The sequence below is a fragment of the Zerene cesonia genome, chromosome 20 (genome assembly GCF_012273895.1).
Source record: "Zerene cesonia ecotype Mississippi chromosome 20, Zerene_cesonia_1.1, whole genome shotgun sequence".
Taxonomy (NCBI): domain Eukaryota; kingdom Metazoa; phylum Arthropoda; class Insecta; order Lepidoptera; family Pieridae; genus Zerene; species Zerene cesonia.
Genome location: NC_052121.1, coordinates 4689943 through 4713342, shown reverse-complemented (window position 1 = coordinate 4713342; position 23400 = coordinate 4689943). Strand labels below are relative to the sequence as shown.

Below are 23400 nucleotides of genomic sequence, written 5' to 3'. Positions count from 1 at the left end.
AATGTCACATTAACATGATACCCTCCCCCCCCATCAACGTGTGACGTAATTTATGGATGGCCCCTTATGAAATTGTGAGGTATCAAAATATAAAGTGCAATCCTTTCACAAGCCTTCTTTATTTCAAATCGCTTCAAAAGTAAGTACGACCTACACGACGCTCCACAATTGGTTTTGCAAAGTAAGCCAAATGATCACCATCGAATTGAAGAACAAAACAAGTATTTACTTATCATAAATATAATAAGTAATAAATATTTATTGTTGTCTTAAGTCGGTAGTTTAATATGGTCGATATTTAATCAATCTACAAAACCTTTAAACACTTATGTAATGAATGAAGAAAAAGTAAAAAAATATTTTTAGCCGACTTTCCTCAAAAAAGACAAAGACTTGTAAATTTTAATTTAAGAGTATGATAAAAACAATATCCATGCATTGTTAAAATAAAAAAAAACATAATACAATGCTATAAGACTATGGATCGTTGCCGAAAAAAGTGATTTGAACCGGTCTGTATTAAAATGAAAGTTGCTTATAGGTAATACGCGCTACTTTCTCCTCACTCTTAAACTCACTTCTGAGTTTAACCGAGTGCATCTTTTTGCAGTGAACTAATTTATTGTTTTAATAGTAATTTTTATCACTTTTTAGATTACAAACAAATAAAAAAACCCTTTCCATATATAAGCATCAATTCTTTCCAATAAAGTCGGTTGTTTTGAGAAGAGATGGAAAGATAAGGAATGTAATTAAATGTTATAAAACTCTTAAATTAGTAATTTTTTTTCGAGACTTTACACATTATTTCAGTAATATTACCAGTCTTATATCCCTAGTTTATAAAGAAGGTTTTTGGAATAGATGATTTCAATAAAGTCAAGGATCATTTGCGTCGCAAACAACTGCGGGGTCAGTAGACTCGAGCGCGCAACCGCCGAAATTATCGCAGCACTACACGCGCCGTGCGGCCAACGAACGAACCAAGGCCATGGTGTACACCTCCCCTCCTTGCCCCCTGCTCACCAAGCTCCACTTCAACCTCCAATAACCTTACCGGCAGATATCTCAATGTCATCTCAATACATGGAAAAATTGCCCATGTTTTTCTTTGTAGTTGTTTATACTTTATTTGTAACGTTATCCCCATTACTTCTCATAAAGATGGAAGATAAGAGATAATAATTACGTAACACATTAAACATACCTATATTCAAAATTTGACATTACTACATTGACGGATGCGGCACAAGATAACATAGCATACAAGACAATGTCAGAATCAACATTAACGAATTTTCTCAATTAAGCTAAAGGTCATAGGGACGATGATGCGTATTATGTGTACAATCTAGATCGATACTGGCAATAGAGGCTGGATAACGTGGGCGCGAGGTGAGAGCGCGGAAGGTGGCGGGTGCGGAAGCGTTGGCGGGGAAGTGCGAGGCGCGGGGCGCGGGGCGCGGGGCGGCAGGTGGTGGCGTCAACGCGCGGCCGTGAACTTTCTTCGGACACGTTTTCAGGAGCAAATGCTGCGCAATAATCCGCGCTTCAATCTCACGGAGGCTTTTTTTATGCGAGAAGAGGCCATACCACAAAACGTTGTACCTGAGACACAGCGAACAAGTTTCTTTGGGAAAAACAATCACATAGTTCTGTTCAGGGGCAATAACATAGATCCATTTTGCTATCACTAGAAGTTGTATAAATAGCACGTCACTGATTCTATCCTCAAAATTTTGTAATAAGTTACAAACCTACGCTACAAAACTAAAAGTATTTCTATTTTTTATTCCTACACGCGTATAGCTTTTGCGTTTTTTTCTTTTATCTGGCACACAACTCATTAGAAATGTATTCAGTTCGAGTTCAAGTGTATTGATTTTTTATGCGAACAAAAGTGACGCAGCGTCTATCAAAAAATCAGAGCAAATCTGTATAATATTGTCAAATTTAATTCGACAGGAAATCCAGATTCAGACCTAAATTCACGGAAGTTTGTGGAAGGAGCCACTGTAAACACAGTCGAATGAGAATTGAAACACGACAAATCATTAGAATTCTTTTGTACGCTGAATATGAAATGACGGCGCTTACTCTATCGACACATAAAAACAGAACAGAAGTTGTTGTTGAACAATCACTTGTTATCTAAAGTATAGAGGGCGAGTAAATGTAACAGTAGGAAACGAATACACTTCCTCATTCTTGTCCCTGTTGTGTAGTAGTGAGTAATGCAACGTAACGCGCACACAACTCCGTTGCATTATACAACCTAGTATGTACATCAACAGTGCGCTCGCTTCGCTCTAATTACAGAAATAAGTACACAAGTCTACTTATTACCAATAAAGCATGTTGTATTTAGAAGCTCATAAAATTATAATAAAGCTAACATTTATTTTGCAAATAGGCAGATGGTCTTTGACATAATTATTTATGAACATTAGATATGACATGTTTATTAAAATCTCCTCCATAATTTATCGCTTGAAAGCTTTCAATATGACTCTGTCTTTACGTGGTCGTCCTCTGCAGGAGCAGGAAGTTTGGATTCTGAATAAAATATCAAGGTAAAACGACTCATAAATGGAGAGAGAAAGGAGTTACTTTACCCCCCTGTCAATTATACCAAATGTTTCCAACCGACTTACAAAAAGGAGGATTTAATCAAAACAGTTCAATAGATTTTTTTGTGTTTGTTAACTCATTTCTTTTTAATTCTGTGTTTTTTTTTTTTTAACTGATGCCTGCCATATGGTCCCATTTAAATTTGGTCTAGTTCTTCAAGGCGGTTAAGTTTTTTGTTCAAATATAATTATTGTTATTGGTCACCGCTTTAAATATGTGTCACAATCTTTAAAACGTATATAAGTAGTTTAAGATTTAAAAATAGAAAAAGAGTAGTTGGAATTGCCATTTCCTCATGTCGGGTTTGGTTTACCTTGGAGTTGCTAGCGTTGCGGTTAGTTTGGTACGTTCGGCATTGAAGTTTGGATAAGGAAGTCGTCAATATAATATGTATATCAAATTAAGCAAATATGAGCTATTGAAAACTAAATCCATCGAATAATGTCATGTTCAATCACTAGTTATTATGTGATCCCTTTTTTATCTACCACAGACACCTAATTTTAAGTTCAAAGATGTCAGTCTTCTGTCAGTCTGTAAATGTGGTACATATCCGCCAACTAAAATTTATTTAACTCTCAATGGAACTAGTGCCAAGACCTCGGCCATTATTGAGCTAAAAACTAAAGTTTTCATGATATCCCTACATAGATCACGTACTGTTTTCTATTTATATAACGGTCTAATTATAAAAAAGCGCGTACCTAGTTCTTCCTCTTTACAATATTAAATACGTAAGGCGAAAGAAAGAAGGAGATTTTGAAACGAGAGAGATTTATCTATATTGATGACATTTATCGTCATATATCAGCGTTATGTAAATGCAATAAGAGCGACGTAATATATAAAATCAGATCTCTCATCTAGCCGCCCGGGGGCCCCGTCTATCTGCTATTAAGCACCCGACCTTGGCCTTGGCACGGGTTGCCGAATCATGAGGTCACAGCGATTGAGCGTGTCCGGATCACACGGCTTGTATGTCATGCTTATTCATTTTGTCTAACACGTTACCCGGCATACAAAGGCCGCCCGCAATTTTAAAATTATACTATGTAGCTTTGTCTGCCTCAAATTGTATAGACTATATTTACTATGGCGAGCCCCTGTATTTATTAGATTCACTGATGTCCTGAATTTAAATTTAATTGTTTACGAAGTACAGAATTTTGGGGGTTATTTATCCAAAGTGATCAACTTAAGTTATTTAATAGTATAAATGTATTGTTTTTTAAATAGAGGTTAATTTTATAAAAAAGCTAGTTCCAATCAAATTTAAAAAATAAATCATACTCCAAATTCGCATTATAGTATTAATTATCAACAGTTACTAAAACTATGTAAAAGTTATATATACCTTGACTGTATGATCAATCACAAAGTTAACAACGATTTATTTCGATAGCCATATCTAGTATCAGTTTATAAAATGAGCAGATAAATATTAAATAATAAGACATGCGATGCGATTATTGCGAACTGAGTATCGTCAACGTCGCAGCAACCAACGGGGTAATTGACTTGCGCTGACCTCGCAATGCTTCGAAAAAACTCGTCAAAGCGCGGAGCACGCATCCACGCTGCTCAACTACAAAGTAAATTATTTATGATTTGTTCATTTTCATTTAATTGTCAACGCCAACGAAATGAAACCAAAAATATAAGGTGCAAAAGCACTATATTTTCGTTCGTTGAAATATATAATGCATGGCAGTTACGAATAAATAGCATATAGCTAAATGTTTGATAGGGATTCAGGTTTCGAGTGCGCTTTATATACCGGTCCCAGCGAGGCCTTGACCTGAGCTCACGTCGCAAATGTTCAGTCCCAAACAAAATGTCGACGAAGCACCTCGTGACTTCTTAGAACATCGGATTCACAACCGCTTCGTCCAATTACAATGTTGTGGCAATTCAAGTTTCATAAAATAAATATTACACACTGAATCTTTTCCAGGAAATCACTATGTTTATTTAAATGTGCATTCAACCATAACTTCCATACAGTATCCCTGTCTGGCAATTACGTTTTTATAAGAAGCTCATTTAAAAGTAATATAATTAAGTAAGTCCTTTTGTTAGGGAAGAATATGCTCCCTTGACCGCATTTTGTAAATAATGCTCTCCACTAATTTATGAGTGGTTAAATGGATGTGCAATAAATTATGCGCAAAGACCCGTTTTTCCAATGGGCTCGGCACGCTTGGCCCATTGTCCCAATGTCCTTGGTCCGCAGTCGCGAGAAGGTCGTCTGGCCCTGCAATTGTTACATTTGACTTTTTAAAGGGCGACAGTTAACGACCGTTCACAATTTCGAATAACATAATAATCTCTGTCATGCGCATTGTATATTGTTGGTTATTGGGACACAATAACAGTCTACAGCTTTTTAACATTTTCTATAAAATGTATATACCTAGAGCACCATTTATTACTAACTTTTTTTTTCTATTTTATAACAGCGTAGAAGAGATTTTATTTGGCAATTATCATTTTGGTAAGTGAAAGTTTTTAGTGACAACGAAAAACAAAAAGTCTTTTGTTTAAACAACTAAAAGGGATAAGCTTTTGGCAAAAGCAAACCCACTATACTCTCACTATCATATAAAAAAACGGAAACAGAAAAACCGATCATAAATTGCAAACAATATAAAACCCGGTTATTATAAAAAGTAAGGCAAATTCTCTTAGATCAATCTAAATTGGGCTCTATGGTCACAACACAACTGTCTGAATGCGTACCTACACAATATACATGTGGCTACCGAGCTTAAGGGACGACACGATTTTTTTTCAACACTCCATATATTCTGGCAAGGACTTGGCAATACAGAAAAAAAACCTTTCTCAGTCCACATAGAATTTATTTTCCCTTTTTTAGCGATTTGAAATACTATGTAATTTGATACAGACGACCCCATACTAAAAAGTTAGAAGGATGTCGGAAGGAAATAAAAAAATTGGTTTTCACTACACGCAATTTTTTTAAACAAAGTCGCATATGGCGTTGGTAACAATTTCATATTGTTCTTTTATATATGGAGAGTGTGCAAGATTTCCTCCATGGTACAGTGGTCGCTTTCCACCGGGGTCAGAGGAAAATAATTGTCTTGGTCTGGCAGGTGTCAGGACACAGAAGGCTGACCACTTAAAGTGAAGTCCCATGTCCCCCAGTGGGGTGATCAGCCCTATGTGTCCTGCCAGAACGAGACATTTTTTTTGTGAGTCCCCACCAAGAATCGAACCTGGTACCCTTCGGTTCGCTCACGAGTTAACCATTACAATACAGTGGCGCTCAAGATGGTCACCTACTTGCCCGTAAAGTAAATCGATCAGGGGAAAAGATGTTCAAGGCATTTGCCCCATGCCCCACAAGGGGTCCCGGAATTCACACAATCACACTGCCCCAGAAGAAGACATTCTAGAAATACACTACTTAATAAAGTTAAATATATTCTAGATGTTATTTCTTGATCACTAATTTAAAAAGGATAGAAAAAACTAAACAAACTAGTATGAACTGAGAATTTCTTTAAATGTCAACCGATTACCGAATAAGTATTTTTTTGCGATATGATTTTTGTTTGCTTTTTTGGGATTCCGTTCTCAAAGGGAGAGCGGACCCTATGCCTAAGACTTCGCTGTCCGTCTGTCTGTCTGTCTGTCCATTTTTCTGTCACCAGACTGCATCATATGAATTTAATTTAAGTTAATACAGTTGAGATTGCAGAGACTATGTACTACCAACTAACTATGTACTGAGAATACATATAAAAATCCGAGAATATAAAGATATCAAAAGGTGGCACACACATAAATTGGGATTTTTTTTTGGCTTATTTGTACGGAACCTTTAGTGTCTCGATTCCACCTAGCACATAATCGACTTTTTGGAAAGTACATATATTTTTTACCTTGAGGATATTTGCGAAACCTTAAAAGCATGTGTTTCCTTTTTGGGTAAGCCATTTTAATAGGAACAAAAACGCTAATTCATGTAAGTGAAGTAACACAATGCTCATTTTCAATCAATAAAAAGAATGTATCATTACTTGAGAAGATGATGCAACATTCTGAGTTATATGATTAAAAATCATAAAATATCACTTAAAGTATTAAGACACTAGATTAAATTAAAAATATATTTTCTAGGCTCTACAAAAAGCTATATAAGAAAATGTTATCATTCAAAATGTTAGACGTTTTTATGAAAGCAGTAAGCCAAGTCTGTAACTTCAGGGTTTTGCAAAGCGCCTGCGCGGGCGGTGGCCTTGACCGGCCTGCGCCAAAATTTACAGGTCATTCACCTCCCCGCCGCCCACCGCCGCTCGTCTTTATCTCATATAAATAACTTTCCACTATGAACTGATAAGAACTTTATTTGTTCTGAGATACGATTTGAAATCGTTTGACACGTATCTATACAAAATGTTATATCAAATTGAATCATGTACGTATCGGTTATAGAAACTTGTTTATCAATAAGCCTATACGTGCCTATACCTACAATGCGTCTTCAGATCTTTATGTTATGCGAAATAAATGTTATCAACGTGCCATTTTTGCTTTCTTTTGTTTTAATTTTGACGAATGAATTTTAGTGCCCTATTAAATATACTAAAAATTTTTGGTTTTTATAAATTTAACCTAAAATGCTGGATCCTCATTGTAGGTAGGATACGACTACGAAGTAGTAAGGGGATTTTTAAAATGACAAGACATGTTTAAAAATACATGTTAATAATACCTTAGGTATAACATCTCTATTGTTTATAAACATTTATCCTGCTTCTCATTATTTATGGGTTTGTTCCGGAGTAATTGTTACGGAGTACAGTTTAATAGGCCTTAAATTAAGGGAAGTGGGTTCCTACCAAAGAATTGGGCAAACCGGCCGATGCGGCAGCGGGTCAGTCCGTCACGCGGCGACCTACAGCGCTTGCCATCCATTAGCTCGTTTTCGTGTTCAAGTTCACTCGCGTTCCATCACCAAAAATATTTTAGTAGTGTGACGCAACCGGCCGCGGCTGCGTCCCACTCGAACGTTCCGGCGAGCTCTCAGTCCGCACCGCTCTCACGCGACCTTGGCCGCGGTGCGCCCGCAAGGTTCGGGTCTTCGAACTCGCCGCGCGGCGAGGACGCGGGACGAGGGGCTGTTATTCCTCCAATGGCTCGACGCGCACGTCTGCGCGAGCTCCCCATTGGTCCGTTCGCGACGCGGCAATGACCTCGAAGACCGGAGTTTGAAGCGCACCGAGTCTCACTTTGAAACGCAGACCGACAGGCTTTACCATCCGATAGAGCCTATATTCGCTTGGCCGCGCTCTATCCAACGCCGAACCGATTGTATCGCACAGAGCTGCGATCATTTTGCAGACTTTCACTCTTAAGGGGAGACTTGTATGGTTACGATCAAAAGTACGCACGGCCCGAGCTCAGTTCGTCGATCGAGCTCGAGTGAAACGCACGCGGCGCGTGCAGCGGCAGTTTTGCGGGACGAGCGACCTTCATCCTTCGCGACGTGCCGGCCGCGCGCCTCGGCCCATGCACTCCTGTCCTATATCCAGTCTTAGAGTGCACAGGACGTTTGTGTCGAAGAGCTGCACAGCTCAGATGTGACTTCGGTGTAGTGTTGTGTGTAGGAGGACAATTATTATTGTTTAGTTGTTTATCATTAATGACTCTGTGATGTCTCCGGATAGCAGTTACGGGCGTTACGATACGCCAACGCCAGTTGACAATAACATTATGATGAGTCCAGCGCATAAGGAACGAGAACCAGAACTCCATATAGGTATTTACATCGGATTGTTTACATAATATTTTCATCATTTTTTTTTTTCATACTCACACTTTATTTATAAATTTTTAGCTAAGTACATAATTTGAATAAAATATTATATTTTTAAATATTGTTGATATGTTCAAAGCATGATGTAAATTTTTTCATCTTATAAATTAATATAAAACCGAAAATTTAAACGTATGCACTTCACTTTGCTACTTCTTTAAAATTCATATGGATTCCAAATACATACTTACTGTACTAAAGTAAAAAAAACGGTATTTCATAAATTTTTATTAATAACTATCTCTGTCTTAATAATAACTGTGTCTGTCCAAATATATTCCTGCAATGAAATATTGAAATATTATAATTCTTGATGTTTGTACATTGTGCTTAAAATGCGATTTTAGAAATTCAATTTAACATCTGAACGTCGATGCTGATTAATTAATTATTAAGGTATATATAAACAGCTGTCTCACAAAAACGACAGATTATGTTGTAAAATAATTGATTAATGATTTCTTTACCTTTCCCATAAAGGGGTAAAAAATTGTAATACGCGTTTAGTATTATGATCTGATCGCAGAACGAAATGTTGATAGATTATATTTTAAAATTGCATGAAAGGGCTGAACATAAACAATTAACATGAACATTGTACGAAACGTGCACTTCAGAGAATAATATGCTCTAACCCCCTTCCAATCGATAGGGTTCAATGTGAATCATAACTGCAGGGAATCGTTCCTATACATTCGCCTTACAACTCCTAATGATCTTATCGCATTTAATCGATTAAGTATAAATGTAATTTTCTCTGTTAAATTGCTTGAATGTAACAACAAAAGAACAGACCGTTACATCTGGGAACTATTTCCATCCGAAACCGTGACATATTTTGTTAATGGTTGATATTGCGATTTACGTAATAGGTACGGTTTTATAAAATAATTAATCAGTGTATCATGAGTCATTGGTAGATATAAGAAGGAATAGCCCCGCGACTAGGTTCAATGTTCTAACAGCTTCCGTCTCGCTGTACCACTTTTACTTTCATGTGAAGCTTGTTCAAGCTCGTTCTGAATGCACTTGGTTAGCTTTGAGATAACACTATCTCATCATTTATAGGTATGCACCGTGCCGTGTACATAACATTATTGTTATGAGCATTGTAAGTGCTATAACCTATGAGCATAATGTACATATTATTTACAAATAAACAATACCCTGACACAGATCTTAGCTTCTTACGCGCCTCTTACGCGGGCTTAGTACGCTTGACTGCAGCTGTTCGAGTTACGTGGTCGCGAGACTTTCTCGTGCACTTTCCTCGCCTCTTTAATTGACGTAACGAGCGAGTGACTCTCACACGAGCCAATCAGAAAAACGCTAGCGTTGCATCACCCGAGGTGAAATGACTGCACGGCGCACGCTACGAGTTACTCTTACAATTATTCTCTTGCAACTGCACCGATTACACCTCATATCGCTTTCGCGGTTAGCTCTATTGTAATGCTCAATACTCACTTTCATAATGTTACCTCGTACACGCGAGATGGGATAAACCAGTCGTATAGAATACGAGCGAAGCGTCTACAGAAAAAAGAAAGTATCGCCATAGAAAGCGAGCGCTCCGAGCATCGACCCGAGGCAAATGTTGAACAGAAATAGAAAGTTTCTTCCAAAAGCCTAAGCCGGCTCCCTTAACAAATAAACAAACATCACGAAGGGAAAAGTGAGAGCGGTCGGGGGCGCTCAACGCACGAACCTGTTTCCTGATCGAGGCTGCGCGCCCTCTACCTCTAATTCAACATCTGACGTCACACCTGTTGTCACCGGTTTCTTATCTATCACTGACCTACTAACGAAATCGATTTTGTCATTTATTATTTCATTGAGTCTCCACTAATTATTATTACACATAGTTATTCCTAATAAATGTTAATTTATTACCAAGATTAAACAAATAGATTATTAGTTCGAAGTCGAGTAAGTCGTGAATGTAACTCGCACTTAAAGGGTCAACGACATCGCTCAAATGCAGTAGAGAGATTTTACGCTTTCTAAAATAACTATTCAGTGTCACCAACGCATGCAACATAATGTGGTTACGTCACGTGCTTACAACCAGTTAGGATTGCAATTTACGTGTAATTTACGCAACAGGTACGAGATTTAATTAGAAAAGCGATCATACATATTTTTTATCCATTTTCAGTTGAATACGATACAAAATATAATATTTTTGTTTTAATTGACTCAAGTCTTGAAGTTACGCGACTTTAACTCTATGTTTTTGTATAAGTACACCTGGGGTCGGATATATTTCATTATCATTACTCAACATATTCTTTCATTTTCTCAATTTTTTTAAAACTTGAGAAAATGAAAGTTTTTTAGTTGTTGCTACACTATTTTGGTACCAAAAGGTTGTGAGTGCCAAAAAACGTGTTTGGCAAACTTATTTGCAAATGAGTGAAATAAATATCAGATGAATGTTACACAAGGTCACCTTATTAAAAGAAACCTTTTGCATAAGGGCAAATTGTAAAAAGCTAATAGATTTGAAGGTATTTTATAAAAACGTGATCAAGCAACTCACCGAACCTAATTGTTTACTAAGTGTTGTTTTTGTTTGTTTCAGAATTCGACGGTACAACAGTGTTGTGCCGTGTGTGTGGTGATAAAGCTAGCGGTTTCCATTATGGAGTGCATTCCTGTGAAGGCTGCAAGGTAAACAAACAATTTTTATATGTATATTAGAAGACTTGGAACAATCGTCACATGCTCATTAATACTGATATTACGCGTGATATCTTTGTGAAAGAATGATGTATGTGAGAATGTACTAGACGATAAATATGGGATGTTAAGAACTCTATATTTATCGGGTTTATATATCGCTCAGGCGATATAATGGACTCTCACCAAACTGACACTACTTGATTACAAATAGCATTTTTATTTATAATAAACAATAACATGAAACATAAGGTTGGCGTCGTTCTTAAATCATGTTAGTTGTACGTATACTATTAAAGGAGCATTACTTTTATAAATTACGAAAGGAAGCCGTCTCGATGTCCTAGAATGTAAACAAGGCCGCAACACGCGGAAGACAATCACTGTAGTCAACTGAACAAAGCTTGGCCATGGTATTTTTGATGTAAATCGTATTTAAATTTCGTATATTGAATACATGTTGTCTGTAGCTCAACCTTCGGTAAATAACATTTTAAAGTCTCCAATACCAAATGGCATATAACACAATGAGAGCAACGTGTGAAAATGCTTTAGAAACATTTTTTGGGACGATCGACTAAGATACCTGTTGGCCTCGAATAAGCGGTCAGGTCCTTGCGCCCCAATTCTATTCTCATATTTTTATTTCAAATACCTGCCCCGGAACAATCACACGGGAATAACGTTTTTATTACTTTAGTTTATGAAAGCAAAGGTTGAGGTCAAATGAGGTACAAAGGTTATACAAAAAACAAATGACAAATGATTGAATGCGCATGTTGTTTTGATTACATCACAATTTAAATTTACTTTAGACGTTTATATGAAGAACAAAATGACCAGACCTAATGTTATGTCTGGTCCTGGTTTAATAAAAAAGGTAAAACTAAAAACAGGTCGTCGCGCTTACAATAAAATAAAATAATGACGAAGGAAGGTCGCACGCACGCTCGGTCGGTAACCGCAGACATATAAACGTAAGTCAATATACTTAGGTAAATTGTAAACACGTATATTTCATCAGTTATTTAATCATGCTAATTTAGGTAAAAGGAATCGAAAGGTATTGATTACGTTAACACGTCATTGTTCTTTGGTATAATATTTTTTAACGGAGATGCAGAGATAGGTTAAGAAAAACATACATAGTGTTTGATAGGTGTTATGTTATATTTTCCCTCCGCTGTGGTTGCTTCTGATATTTTCACTTTCTAGCTGCAATAAATTACATATAATCTATCTATAACGAGCAATACATTTTATTGCTAACAGACACAATAATCCAATAAACAATTATGATTACAATATATTTTAGTACATTTTTAAATGTAAAAATTATCATAATTACTGTGATCAATGATGTAACATTTTCTACCGTCGCGACATGAGCGCCACCTGTGCGTGCCTTATAGAAACTGTAGTTTGTCTACTCGCTGCTAGGTGGCGCTGTATACAACAGTATACTCGAACATATTTTAATGAATGACTGCTGCTGAACACCACACGCTTGTCGTGTGTTGTACGCACTTATGTCAACGAACCCGAGTTTATTGCCTTTACATTATTCATAATATTATAATTTACTTAATTTATATATTCATCCATTTTTCTTTTATTTCAGTAATAATGTTTTTGTATAATTATCTACTCACAATGAAATATCAATAATATCAATGCATTTCAATTTTTTTTTCTATTTCAAACATCCGAATGAAATAATGTGTCGCATCTATATGATCAAATGCAATATAACTATACAGAGTATTAAATTGGTTTGCTTTGGCTATTATACGTTTTCCTGTTTTAACGTATTACGTATTTACTATCTTTTATTGTTTAATCCCACTGATTCGCAACTATAAATAGCATCCCACCGAGTTCCAACTTATTTATGAAATGCAGTTGCTTTATACGTTAATGCCACTGAAATAATTAATTCAGCGTACACGTGTACGTTAGGATATTACTGCATCGATACGCAGACTTATTGTTTCTTTGTTCGTTGGCCGACATATTTCAGCGCGTTGTGGGTCGCTTATTTTTTCGGCACCGATCCGTGGTGCAGGGCACACGGTCGATGACCTGATCGTTAGCGCCGCACGCCTCCAACTTACAGCCTCTTTGCCGTAACAGCTTTTACGGTCAACGAATGTATGTACGCAACATGATCATAACCTACATTATTTTTGAACTGTCAGCTTTAAAGTTCGTTGATCCCACTGTTTATTTATTGAGAGCAGCTCGAACTGCGGCGTTGCACAATTTTCTATTAGAAAGGTATTTTTGTAAACCGTAGTTGTTTACATTGACTGTTAAGAAAAGTTTGAGTTCAATTTTAGACTGAAGCATTCCTTAAAAAAGGACTTTCAACTCTTAATACATATTTCTCATGTTTTGTTCATTGTATCCATAAAATTGATAAATTTTTACCAGACCCAAATTTTTATATAGCTCAATAATTCGGTGTGCGATTACTGAACGGATTTTTACGGTGCACTTGACATCATCATCTATTTATACATACATTTCGAGTGAAAAATAATAAATAAATAATTTGATATTTTAGTACTTGTGCTTATTCATTGTCCCATTTAGATATTTGCATAAATTCAACAAATTTACGCCAGTTTACGCTATAAAAATGACATCACATGGACAGGACGGACTTTGAAATTTATTATTTTACTCTTAATTAATTAAATAGACATAAATAGTCACAATTGTTACGTGCGACACATATTGCAATAGTATAAAATATATAATATTAATTCATAGTAATGCTTTCGATACGGGACACGAATCATAAGTTCTACGTGAATCAGCAGCTCAAGTAAGCGTTATCAAGTAAACATCTCCACCGGCAAGCACGTAGTGGACTATCGATACTGGTGAGGTCGCTTCCACAGAAACACCGATGCGTCAGCACGTTTTTGACTGAGCCGATGTTAGCAGTCATTGTCCTCGGCACCGTTAGCCGACGCATTAGCGCTACCTTTCTGTGACAACGCCAATAAACTTAGTTAATATCATATGTAGATACTTGGTTTTTACGTATGGACATGAGAAACAGGTACATGGTTGCGCTCGAAAATTTCAGTCGCAGCTTTTGCAATTCTCTTTCTGTTATTGTAAACTAATCAATTAAAACTCATCAATTTTTTAAAGTTTAGTATGAATTATATAATTTACATCTAGACGCATCTTATTTGAATTGAGCTATACTACAATGGCGCTATTTAATTATAGACGAAGATTCAATAGTCACTTATGTACATTATTACACTTAATAATATTCAGTTTAAGTATGTCAATGTAACGTTAATGACAAAAATAAAAAAGTCGGTTCACTTAATAACGTTTACGGCTAAGCAACGGAGTTATGTCGAAAATTCTAGAAGGTGAATTGGTAACCTACATAGCACTGTCGAAACCCTCAGCGGTACACTATATTTGCCTTTCTTGTAAATTATTTTAATGACTCATGGGTTTTGTACAATATAATTTTATACGTAATTTTATTTTTAACAAATAATATATAGTAGGAGAGATAAACATATTTAGTTTTTATTTATTCTGAATGCTTCTTATTGTTTTTGGCAATACTTACCATATAAGCACGACTTAATATTAAGCAATTTCTTTATGATTTTAATACTTTTATATGTAGTTCTATACAATACAAATAAATTAAAATAAGAGTGAGGTCATTCCATATTTTCAAAATACTTGCAATTTATATAACGCTTAAGTATTTCTTATTCTTAGAATTAAATTGAAGTCAGCGTGCTTATCAATTAACAACGGTCATTGACATAATAACACTATTTTCCCGTGAACCAATTTTCAATGTGGGGAGTTACCATGTATAACAATTATTGTATTCACTAATTAATAGTGTTTTCTTTTTTTATTAGTTTGATTTTCTATTACTTTTTATTTATTTTAGTTTCCTGAATACCTATTTATTATTTATACAATCTTTATTTAAAACATTTTAAGCACAATAGAAAATTCGAAGAATTTATAACAAAGACAATTGGGAAAACTGTATTTCTGCTTTAATTGTAATTATAATAAATAATAAGTAAATGTAGTAAATGTTAAAATTATTTATTTATTTATTTATTAATAACTCTTAAATATAACTATATACAAATGAGCCTTATGACTAATGTGTGCGTATACTAAAATAAATATACAAGACAATTTACACATCCATTTACAAATATACACATATATATATTTTAAACATACAGTCATACTTCAAATACGTACATACGTATTATGTATAGACAAAAGTATGTAAATAGGTAATATGAAATACAGTCTGCAGTCTTCTAGTAATAGCGTAGGCAGGTACTTGTCACCAGCAGCTACCTGCATTTTGATAGACATATAAACATCTATGATATATGCTTATATGAGGTGCGGGGTGAGCGGGTATGGTTTTGTTTTCGCGGTAGAGGTTCGTCGACCCCGCTGGGTCGGTCACTGCCCGCGCTGCGACCAATTATGGGCCACTCGCACAGCGCACAATGGATCGATGGCAACGCGAAATTGGGCCACAGAGTTTGTCTCCTCTCACCCCGCGCCGATTTTATGCCCTCCCTTGCAAATTTACAACTAAATATAATAGACAAAAGGTGTCTCAATATTGGTGTTGATATTTATTTATTTTTTTTTTGTTCTGTTAATGTTTAGTTAAAAAATACTTAATTTATAATTAACTGCAGACTGTTATACGAACTCATTTTTTATTTAGGGTTAATATTGACCTATAGTTATGGCTACTCAAAGTCTAAAATTGTAATTGAATTGAGATAATTAAATAAATAAATATTAACGAATACTTACATAAAATATGTATATAGTATTATAAATCATACCAATGACTATGCGTTTACAGTAAAATCGATTAGGGGCTCAGTAGGTCTTACATAATAAACACAATGAACCGTGGTCGTAGTGTCGGCATTTATACTAACTATAAAGCATCAGCGCGTCGGACTTATACCTACACTGGATATAGTATAAATTTAAAATTCAGTTAATGCACCCCTAGTAGTAGCGCGCGCGCATTGAGGTAGGCCGTGACGCATACTTGACGTCACCGGGTAAAGCCGGTCGTCGGCCGGGAGCTAGGGCGCGGACAGCTCGGGAGCGGGGCGGGGGAGCGCGGGGTAGGGCTGTTGTGCAATCGAGCGGTCGTCGACCCGGGGTGAATGGCCGTACGACGCCCGCCGGGATGCGCCCGGCCTATATCCGGCGCACCGGTGCAGCGGCAGCGGCGCATTCTAGAGCGACGAGGACCGTTAGGAGCGCACGCGGTGAGGCGCGCGGGGACCGAGCACTCTCACTTTCTCGGTTGGGTCGGCGGCCGGCAAGTAGGTCGCGGGTAACTGTGCGCCGCCTGCCGCAGCGCCCGCACAGTCCGTCGTTAGCCACCAGTCGCGTCGGTGCTCTGCGCGCTAAGCCTCGCTAGTCTGTAGTGTCAGTGGCGTGTGATTGCTATTGTGAATGGTGTCTGGGATGGCGTGCACTGAGCTGCGCGAGCGGCATTCGGTGTTAGTGAGCATGTTGGAGGCACGCCGTGAGTCCAGCGACTCGGGCTGCTCCAGTGACGAAAGTTCCGATCATGAACGTGATTCTAATTGCCGCTGTGATCCTCAGGGCTTTTTCCGACGGTCCATACAACAGAAGATCCAGTACAGACCGTGCACCAAAAACCAACAATGTTCTATCCTGAGGATAAACAGGAATCGGTGTCAGTACTGCCGATTGAAAAAATGCATCGCCGTGGGAATGAGCAGAGATGGTGAGTTTTACATTTTTTTTTTTTTTAATTTTACAGAAAATTTATAACAATTATTAAACTGTGTGGAAAAAAGGAAATTCTTTAAAATAATATTTTACATAACAAATTCTATGAAAATGGATAATTTAAAAGCAGTCTAAATTCAGTTTAAAATTGGTATAGATACATATTTTTATGTTTTTAGCAATAACTAAAAGTAAAAGTAACTTAAGTAATAATAATAAAATTCCTTATTTTTTATGAATGTAAAAAATTCCATAAAGAATGCATTTTAGTTGACATAACATGATAACATTTTCACAATAAATATTACGTAGAGTTACAATATACGCGCGTATATCGCATCTAAATTAGTACGCAATCAGCATTGGAAGGTCGCTCGCGCAATCTCGTGCATTTAATAGATATTCTGTCATCCGAACGCGCCAAGTAGGACACGCGATTTGCGCCTAGTGGTGATCGCGCCGCGCGCGTGTTGCTTCACGATCAGATCCTATTTCGGAGTGGCGCGGGGCGGGAGGGCCCGGAGGACGCGTGGTGTGGGAGGTCGGTTATGCAAGCGCGGGTGAGCGCACGCTAAGCGGGTCGTCGGCCGTAGTTGCTCAGCGCTTTGCTCCGCTCAGCTTGTTGCGACATTCGCTCTACTCGTACGTAGGCTCCCCTCTTCGTGTCGTGCGCGGTGAAAGCAGAGAAAGGTGTTTCGTAAGCGAGAGAGTGAAATTCGTGTTTTCACTTTCGTAACGAGGTTCATCGCCCCTGATTAATTGTTTAATCATAAACTAAATTATCTCATGCAATTAATGTATGATATACGAGTATGCGTTCATGGTCATATAACTTTCATTTAACGTATGTTGGGCGCATATATCAAAATAGATAATAGGATCATGTAAAAAGGAACGCAGTCTACCATTTTTCATATATTCGTTTTTAGAAAACTTAGAAAAACTACAAATTCAAATCTGTGATTCATTAAAACAACATCTCCATTCACCACACACTTTGACTTAGTTCAACTACTCCTCACTAGATGGCGCTACATGGCGTCAGCTGATTTACGTTGTAGTATCTCTACACACTTGAATCACTCGTTCCAAAGTAGAGTAGATTGTAAGTTAAATATTATTTTTTTAATTTTTTTTAACAATTTACATCTTTTTCTTATTTTCACAAAAATTATATCATTTACGTTTAATTATGTTATACTTTATTCTTTATTATTGACAACGTTGTTCTATGTACAAAAAAATACATTAATTAGGTTCATTTAAATCTCAGAGGAAGCTTAGAACTAATTGAAAAATATTTGAATCTTACTACTACTACTACTACTAAATATTATTACTACGTACTATATATTATATTATATTACATTCAGAATTGCAAACTCATAGGATTAGATATTCGAAAGTAAATATTTACAGTAGTAGACTGCGTACTTCATTTAAATAAACAAAAAATAGAAATTCGTTAAACAATTAGTAAATCGCGCGAATTAGAGCGGGGTTGCGGGGAGAGATCGTGGGCCGCGGCAGAGAGCAGGGGCCTGCGCGGAGTTTATTGACGGCGCCCCCCTGTCCCTCCGCCCCACACCGAGCGCCCTCCCTCCTCAAGTTCAAGGTTGGCGAGGCGCGCGCCGCAGCGCAGTGCGAGGGAGTCCGGCCCGCGCATCGGTCGTCAGCCCTCATTGCTATCGCTATGTCAGTGCGTCGCTACGCAGTTCGCCACGAGAACTCGAGGCTTACTCACAGTGCTTTGGTCGTCGCAACCCGCTAACTACATCGCGGTGTGCGAATTGATTACAATACTTTGGATTACCACTGCATACAAGGATTATTTTTCGTGCATTACATTAGTTGACGTGTGATATGTGACACTTGTTTTTAATAAACAATAACGTAGTTACCAAGTTTAGTTATCAGTGCCTGTTGGCTGTGAATTTATTAGTGTTAGTGTATATTGTAATGGTATCGGACATGGGTGAAGATTTGCCAATACTTAAAGGCATCCTGAATGGAGTCGTCAAATATCACAATGCTCGTATGTATTTTGATGAATAAATTTTATTAATTTTATTTAAAAAAAATAATATTATTTCGATAATTCAAATTTACACTGAAATGTTTTGATAAAATGTACCTTACAGGTATTATAAATTATTTATTTATTTTAAGCAATTGAATAATCACATAAATAAAAATGTAAATGTAGTAGATCGGTCATAATTTTTATAGGTGTTTGATAAGAATAAGTTGAATGCAGATACATACATTAGGAACTTAACCATGAATTTATGAATTAAAAATATTTATATTTAGAAATGTTATTTCTCAGTCACTTTGATAATAGCTTTAATAAATTCTTTAATTGAATATGATAACAATAATATTATATTTCTAAATATATTTCTTTATATATTAAAATAAACTTATAATTTTTTTTATAATTAAACATGCTTTCTTTCTACTATTTTTTATGTTAATCTAGAAGCGATGGTTGTCTTTTTGCAAAATTTGTCAATGATAATTATGAGCTTTCATACTTTTTAAACAAATATTGTATGAATTTATAAACAAAAGCCAAACGGCTACGCATTATCGATGACCCACTATAGACATCGCATCTGTCGCGGCCTACATGTGCAGGGAAAGTCGGGAGAAATGGCGAGAGGGCGCTCTCCGCTTTCGTTTTCAATCGTGTGCTGAACGCGCAAACACTTTCACCGGCGCTGGCGCATGAACGCCATAAGCGGCACGCTCGTCTCCGTCGCATACTACCTTTCGTTGCGCGACACGTCCGCCGCGAGAAAGTTGTAACACTTTTAACGTGACCTCGCAGATCGCGCTTTGTCATTACGAACTAGTTCACTGAATCGAAATGCGTTCAACCAAGCATGCATTTTTAAAACGCCAGACACAAGGGTCGGTCGACCTTTGCGCCGGGCGATGAACTTCTACCCTCTTTCGTCAGCTGCTCGCACACATGGCTCTCGATGTGGTCGTTTGTGTATTTGCACATATTTAACGACAGCTGCACTGCGATATATGTAAAATCCACGACCTTGCTCAATATTTTTTGTGTTAAATTGAACACTCGATTTATTTTATGGAGCCGTTTAATTAAATTTTTTATTTATGTTTATTTTCTTTTGTTACAGCTGTGCGATTTGGACGCGTTCCGAAACGGGAGAAGGCGCGTATTTTAGCTGCAATGCAGCAATCATCCTCATCACGGGCTCAAGAACAAGCAGCTGCGGCTGAATTAGATGATGCACCAAGATTACTCGCGCGAGTGGTACGAGCTCATCTCGACACTTGCGAGTTCACGCGTGACCGCGTGGCCGCCATGCGTGCGCGAGCTCGTGATTGTCCCACCTACTCCCAACCAACTTTGGTAAGCATTCTTTATAAATATTAATAACCATTTAAAGTAATGCTTATCTGAATAATCTATTGTTCTCTAGGATTTTGAAAACTTTTACTCATGTAAGTTCTCTTTTGTTACAGGCTTGCCCTCTAAACCCTGCGCCAGAGTTGCAGTCTGAGAAGGAATTCTCTCAGCGATTTGCGCACGTGATCCGCGGCGTAATTGACTTTGCCGGTCTCATTCCCGGCTTCCAGTTACTCACTCAAGATGACAAGTTCACGTTGCTTAAAAGTGGTCTTTTTGACGCCCTGTTTGTGCGACTCATTTGTATGTTTGATGCTCCGCTCAATAGTATAATATGCCTCAATGGACAGTTAATGAAACGGGACTCTATTCAGAGCGGTGCTAATGCGCGTTTCCTAGTGGACTCTACTTTTAAATTCGCGGAACGTATGAACTCTATGAATTTAACAGATGCCGAAATTGGCCTGTTCTGCGCTATAGTTTTAATCACACCTGATCGGCCGGGTCTTCGCAATATTGAATTAGTAGAGCGTATGCATGCCAGGCTCAAAGCTTGTCTTCAGACCGTCGTTACACAGAACAGACCAGACAGGCCTGGATTTTTAAGAGAGCTAATGGATACATTACCAGATTTGCGTACTCTGAGCACTTTGCACACAGAAAAGCTCGTTGTATTCAGAACTGAACATAAGGAATTACTTAGACAGCAAATGTGGGGTGAGGAAGAAGGCTGCTCTTGGGCCGACTCTGTCGTTGATGAATCCGCGCGAAGCCCAATTGGATCAGTGTCGAGCAGTGAATCTGGTGAAGCCGTCGGCGACTGTGGTACTCCTCTGCTCGCTGCCACGTTAGCGGGACGCAGACGGCTCGATTCTCGGGGATCTGTTGATGAAGAAGCTCTTGGCGTCGCTCATCTAGCACACAACGGACTCACCGTTACACCCGTGCGACCCCAACCTCGTTACAGAAAACTAGACTCCCCGACCGATTCGGGTATTGAGTCAGGTAATGAAAAGCATGAGAGAATCGTGGGACCCGGCTCTGGCTGCTCGAGCCCAAGATCGTCGCTCGAGGAACATTCAGAGGACAGACGGCCGCCGGTGCCCAACGATACGCGTCTCGATGATATGCCAGTATTGAAGCGCGTGTTGGAAGCGCCTCCTCTCTATGACACCTCCTCTTTGATGAACGAGGCGTACAAGCCACATAAGAAATTCCGCGCTATGCGCCGCGACACCGGCGAGGCGGAAGCTCGCAGCGTGCCGCTGACGCCGTCGCCGCAGCCGCCGCAGCACCCGCACCCGGCGAGCCCGGCGCACCCGGCGCACTCGCCCAGGCCCATGCGCGTCTCGCTCTCGTCGACCCACTCGGTGCTCGCGAAGAGCCTAATGGAAGGGCCGCGCATGACCCCCGAGCAGCTGAAGCGCACGGACATCATCCAGCAGTACATGCGGCGCGGCGAGGCGGCGGCGGCGGGCGGCGAGTGCCCGCTGCGCTCGGGCGCGCTGCTGGCGTGCTACCGCGGCGCGTCGCCCGCGCCGGAGCCCGTGCTGGAGCTGCAGGTGGACGTGGCGGACGCGCCGCTCAACCTCTCCAAGAAGTCGCCGTCGCCGCCGCGCTCGTACATGCCGCGCATGTTGGAGGCGTGAGGCCGGCCCGCGGAGCCGCGAGTCTCCGCTACCCCACCCCGACCTACTTTGAATTAAAACAAACTATGTAGTTAATAATCGTTCGCAAATCGGTTAATATATTATATGTGATAATTCGTTTAAGACGCGTGGTTGCGTGGCCGGTGCAGGACGAGGAGAGCGCAATAGACTGAATAATAATTTAAGACTATATAAGTTTAATTTATAATGCATTGCAGCGCCGGTCGCAGTGTGTTTGTGTGTGTATCGTATGTATGTGAGCGTGCTCAGTCATTTGTTTGTTAATATAAATAATGACAGGTTGTCGAATTAAAATAAAAGAAATTGTAAAATTTATTATTTTTTTTATTTAACCCTTCAATAAAATACAGCATTCATTTATTTATCTATTGCTCTGCCATATCATGAAGCAGAAAGGTGTCAAATGACAAAACTTATAAAATGCTAAGCCCAAAGTGCAATGTTACAGAAATATACAATTGGCAACTACACATAAATGAAATATTTAGTCAAGCATACAATGTTCTATAGAATCACACTATATACCTTGAATACATAAAATCATTTCAGAACAACACAACGTTTTCAAGTCAATGTCACTGATACTAATAGATAAACCAAGGAAATAATGAAGGTTTCACAAACTACACTAAGCAAACTGATGCGATCGTAGAGCGATTGCGGTCGATGGCCGACCTAGCGCGATTGCTTCCGCCGTGCCTACGCGGCGGTGACCCTTCCTCACGACTGCTTTGTTCCTTCTTCCGCACCTAATGGTTTCCTGATAGAACATCAATGAAATCGAATATGTCTCATTGCCAAGATTATAATTGAAGTTATATTGACACAAACATTGCTAAACCAATTCTTCAACATTAATTGAAAGTAGAAAAGGTACAGAACATAGCCTAAAGAAACAAAATATCTATTGAAGCAAACAAAGGAATGATGTTGATACATGTAATCAATATTCAAGTTAATATGGTCTAATTTATGAGAAACTAGCTTTTGCCCGCGGCTTCGCACGCGTTATATTCGGAGTAGTTTAATAGTTATTATTAAACATATAAACCTTACTCTTGAATCACTCTATCTATTATAAAACCCCATCAAAATTTCTTGCGTAGTTTTAAAGATTTAGGCATACATAGGGACATAGGGACAGAGAAAGCGACTTTGTTTTATACTATGTAGTCATAGAGGCATAGCCTACATCTTATAACCTAATTAGAATATTTTGTATGAAATACACAAATATGTCTGGATATGAAATCCATCGTCTCAAGATTGACCTCATCTCAAGGCCTCTACAGCTATTGTTCTGTTTAAACATCTGCCAGTTTGTCTGGCCTTCGGAGATTTAAAGGAAATATTATTATTAAGAG

General features: G+C 38.3%; 1 protein-coding gene and 1 long non-coding RNA gene across 4 annotated transcripts in view; one reads left to right on the top strand and one right to left on the bottom strand.

Annotated features, from left to right (window-relative positions):
- LOC119834933 overlaps positions 1-7912 on the bottom strand; it is a 12792-nt gene extending 4880 nt beyond the window's left edge. The window contains exon 1 of the long non-coding RNA XR_005288023.1: positions 7503-7912. This is a non-coding gene — a long non-coding RNA (uncharacterized LOC119834933). The remainder of the gene's footprint in view (positions 1-7502) is intronic.
- Positions 1-22339, top strand: part of LOC119834932 (ecdysone-inducible protein E75) — a 39609-nt gene extending 17270 nt beyond the window's left edge. Inside the window, exons 1-5 of one of the 3 annotated variants that reach the window (XM_038359478.1) lie at positions 8178-8422; positions 11064-11152; positions 16832-16976; positions 20134-20369; positions 20483-22335. In XM_038359478.1, the coding sequence (XP_038215406.1) occupies positions 8317-8422; positions 11064-11152; positions 16832-16976; positions 20134-20369; positions 20483-22015 (2109 nt within the window). In that variant the 5' untranslated portion in view covers positions 8178-8316 and the 3' untranslated portion in view covers positions 22016-22335. Of the gene's footprint in view, positions 1-8177; positions 8423-11063; positions 11153-16831; positions 16977-18602; positions 19017-20133; positions 20370-20482 lie in introns of those variants that run through there. The other 2 variants (XM_038359477.1, XM_038359479.1) reach the window with 2 other exon arrangements.
- Positions 22340-23400: the final 1061 nt, after the last annotated feature.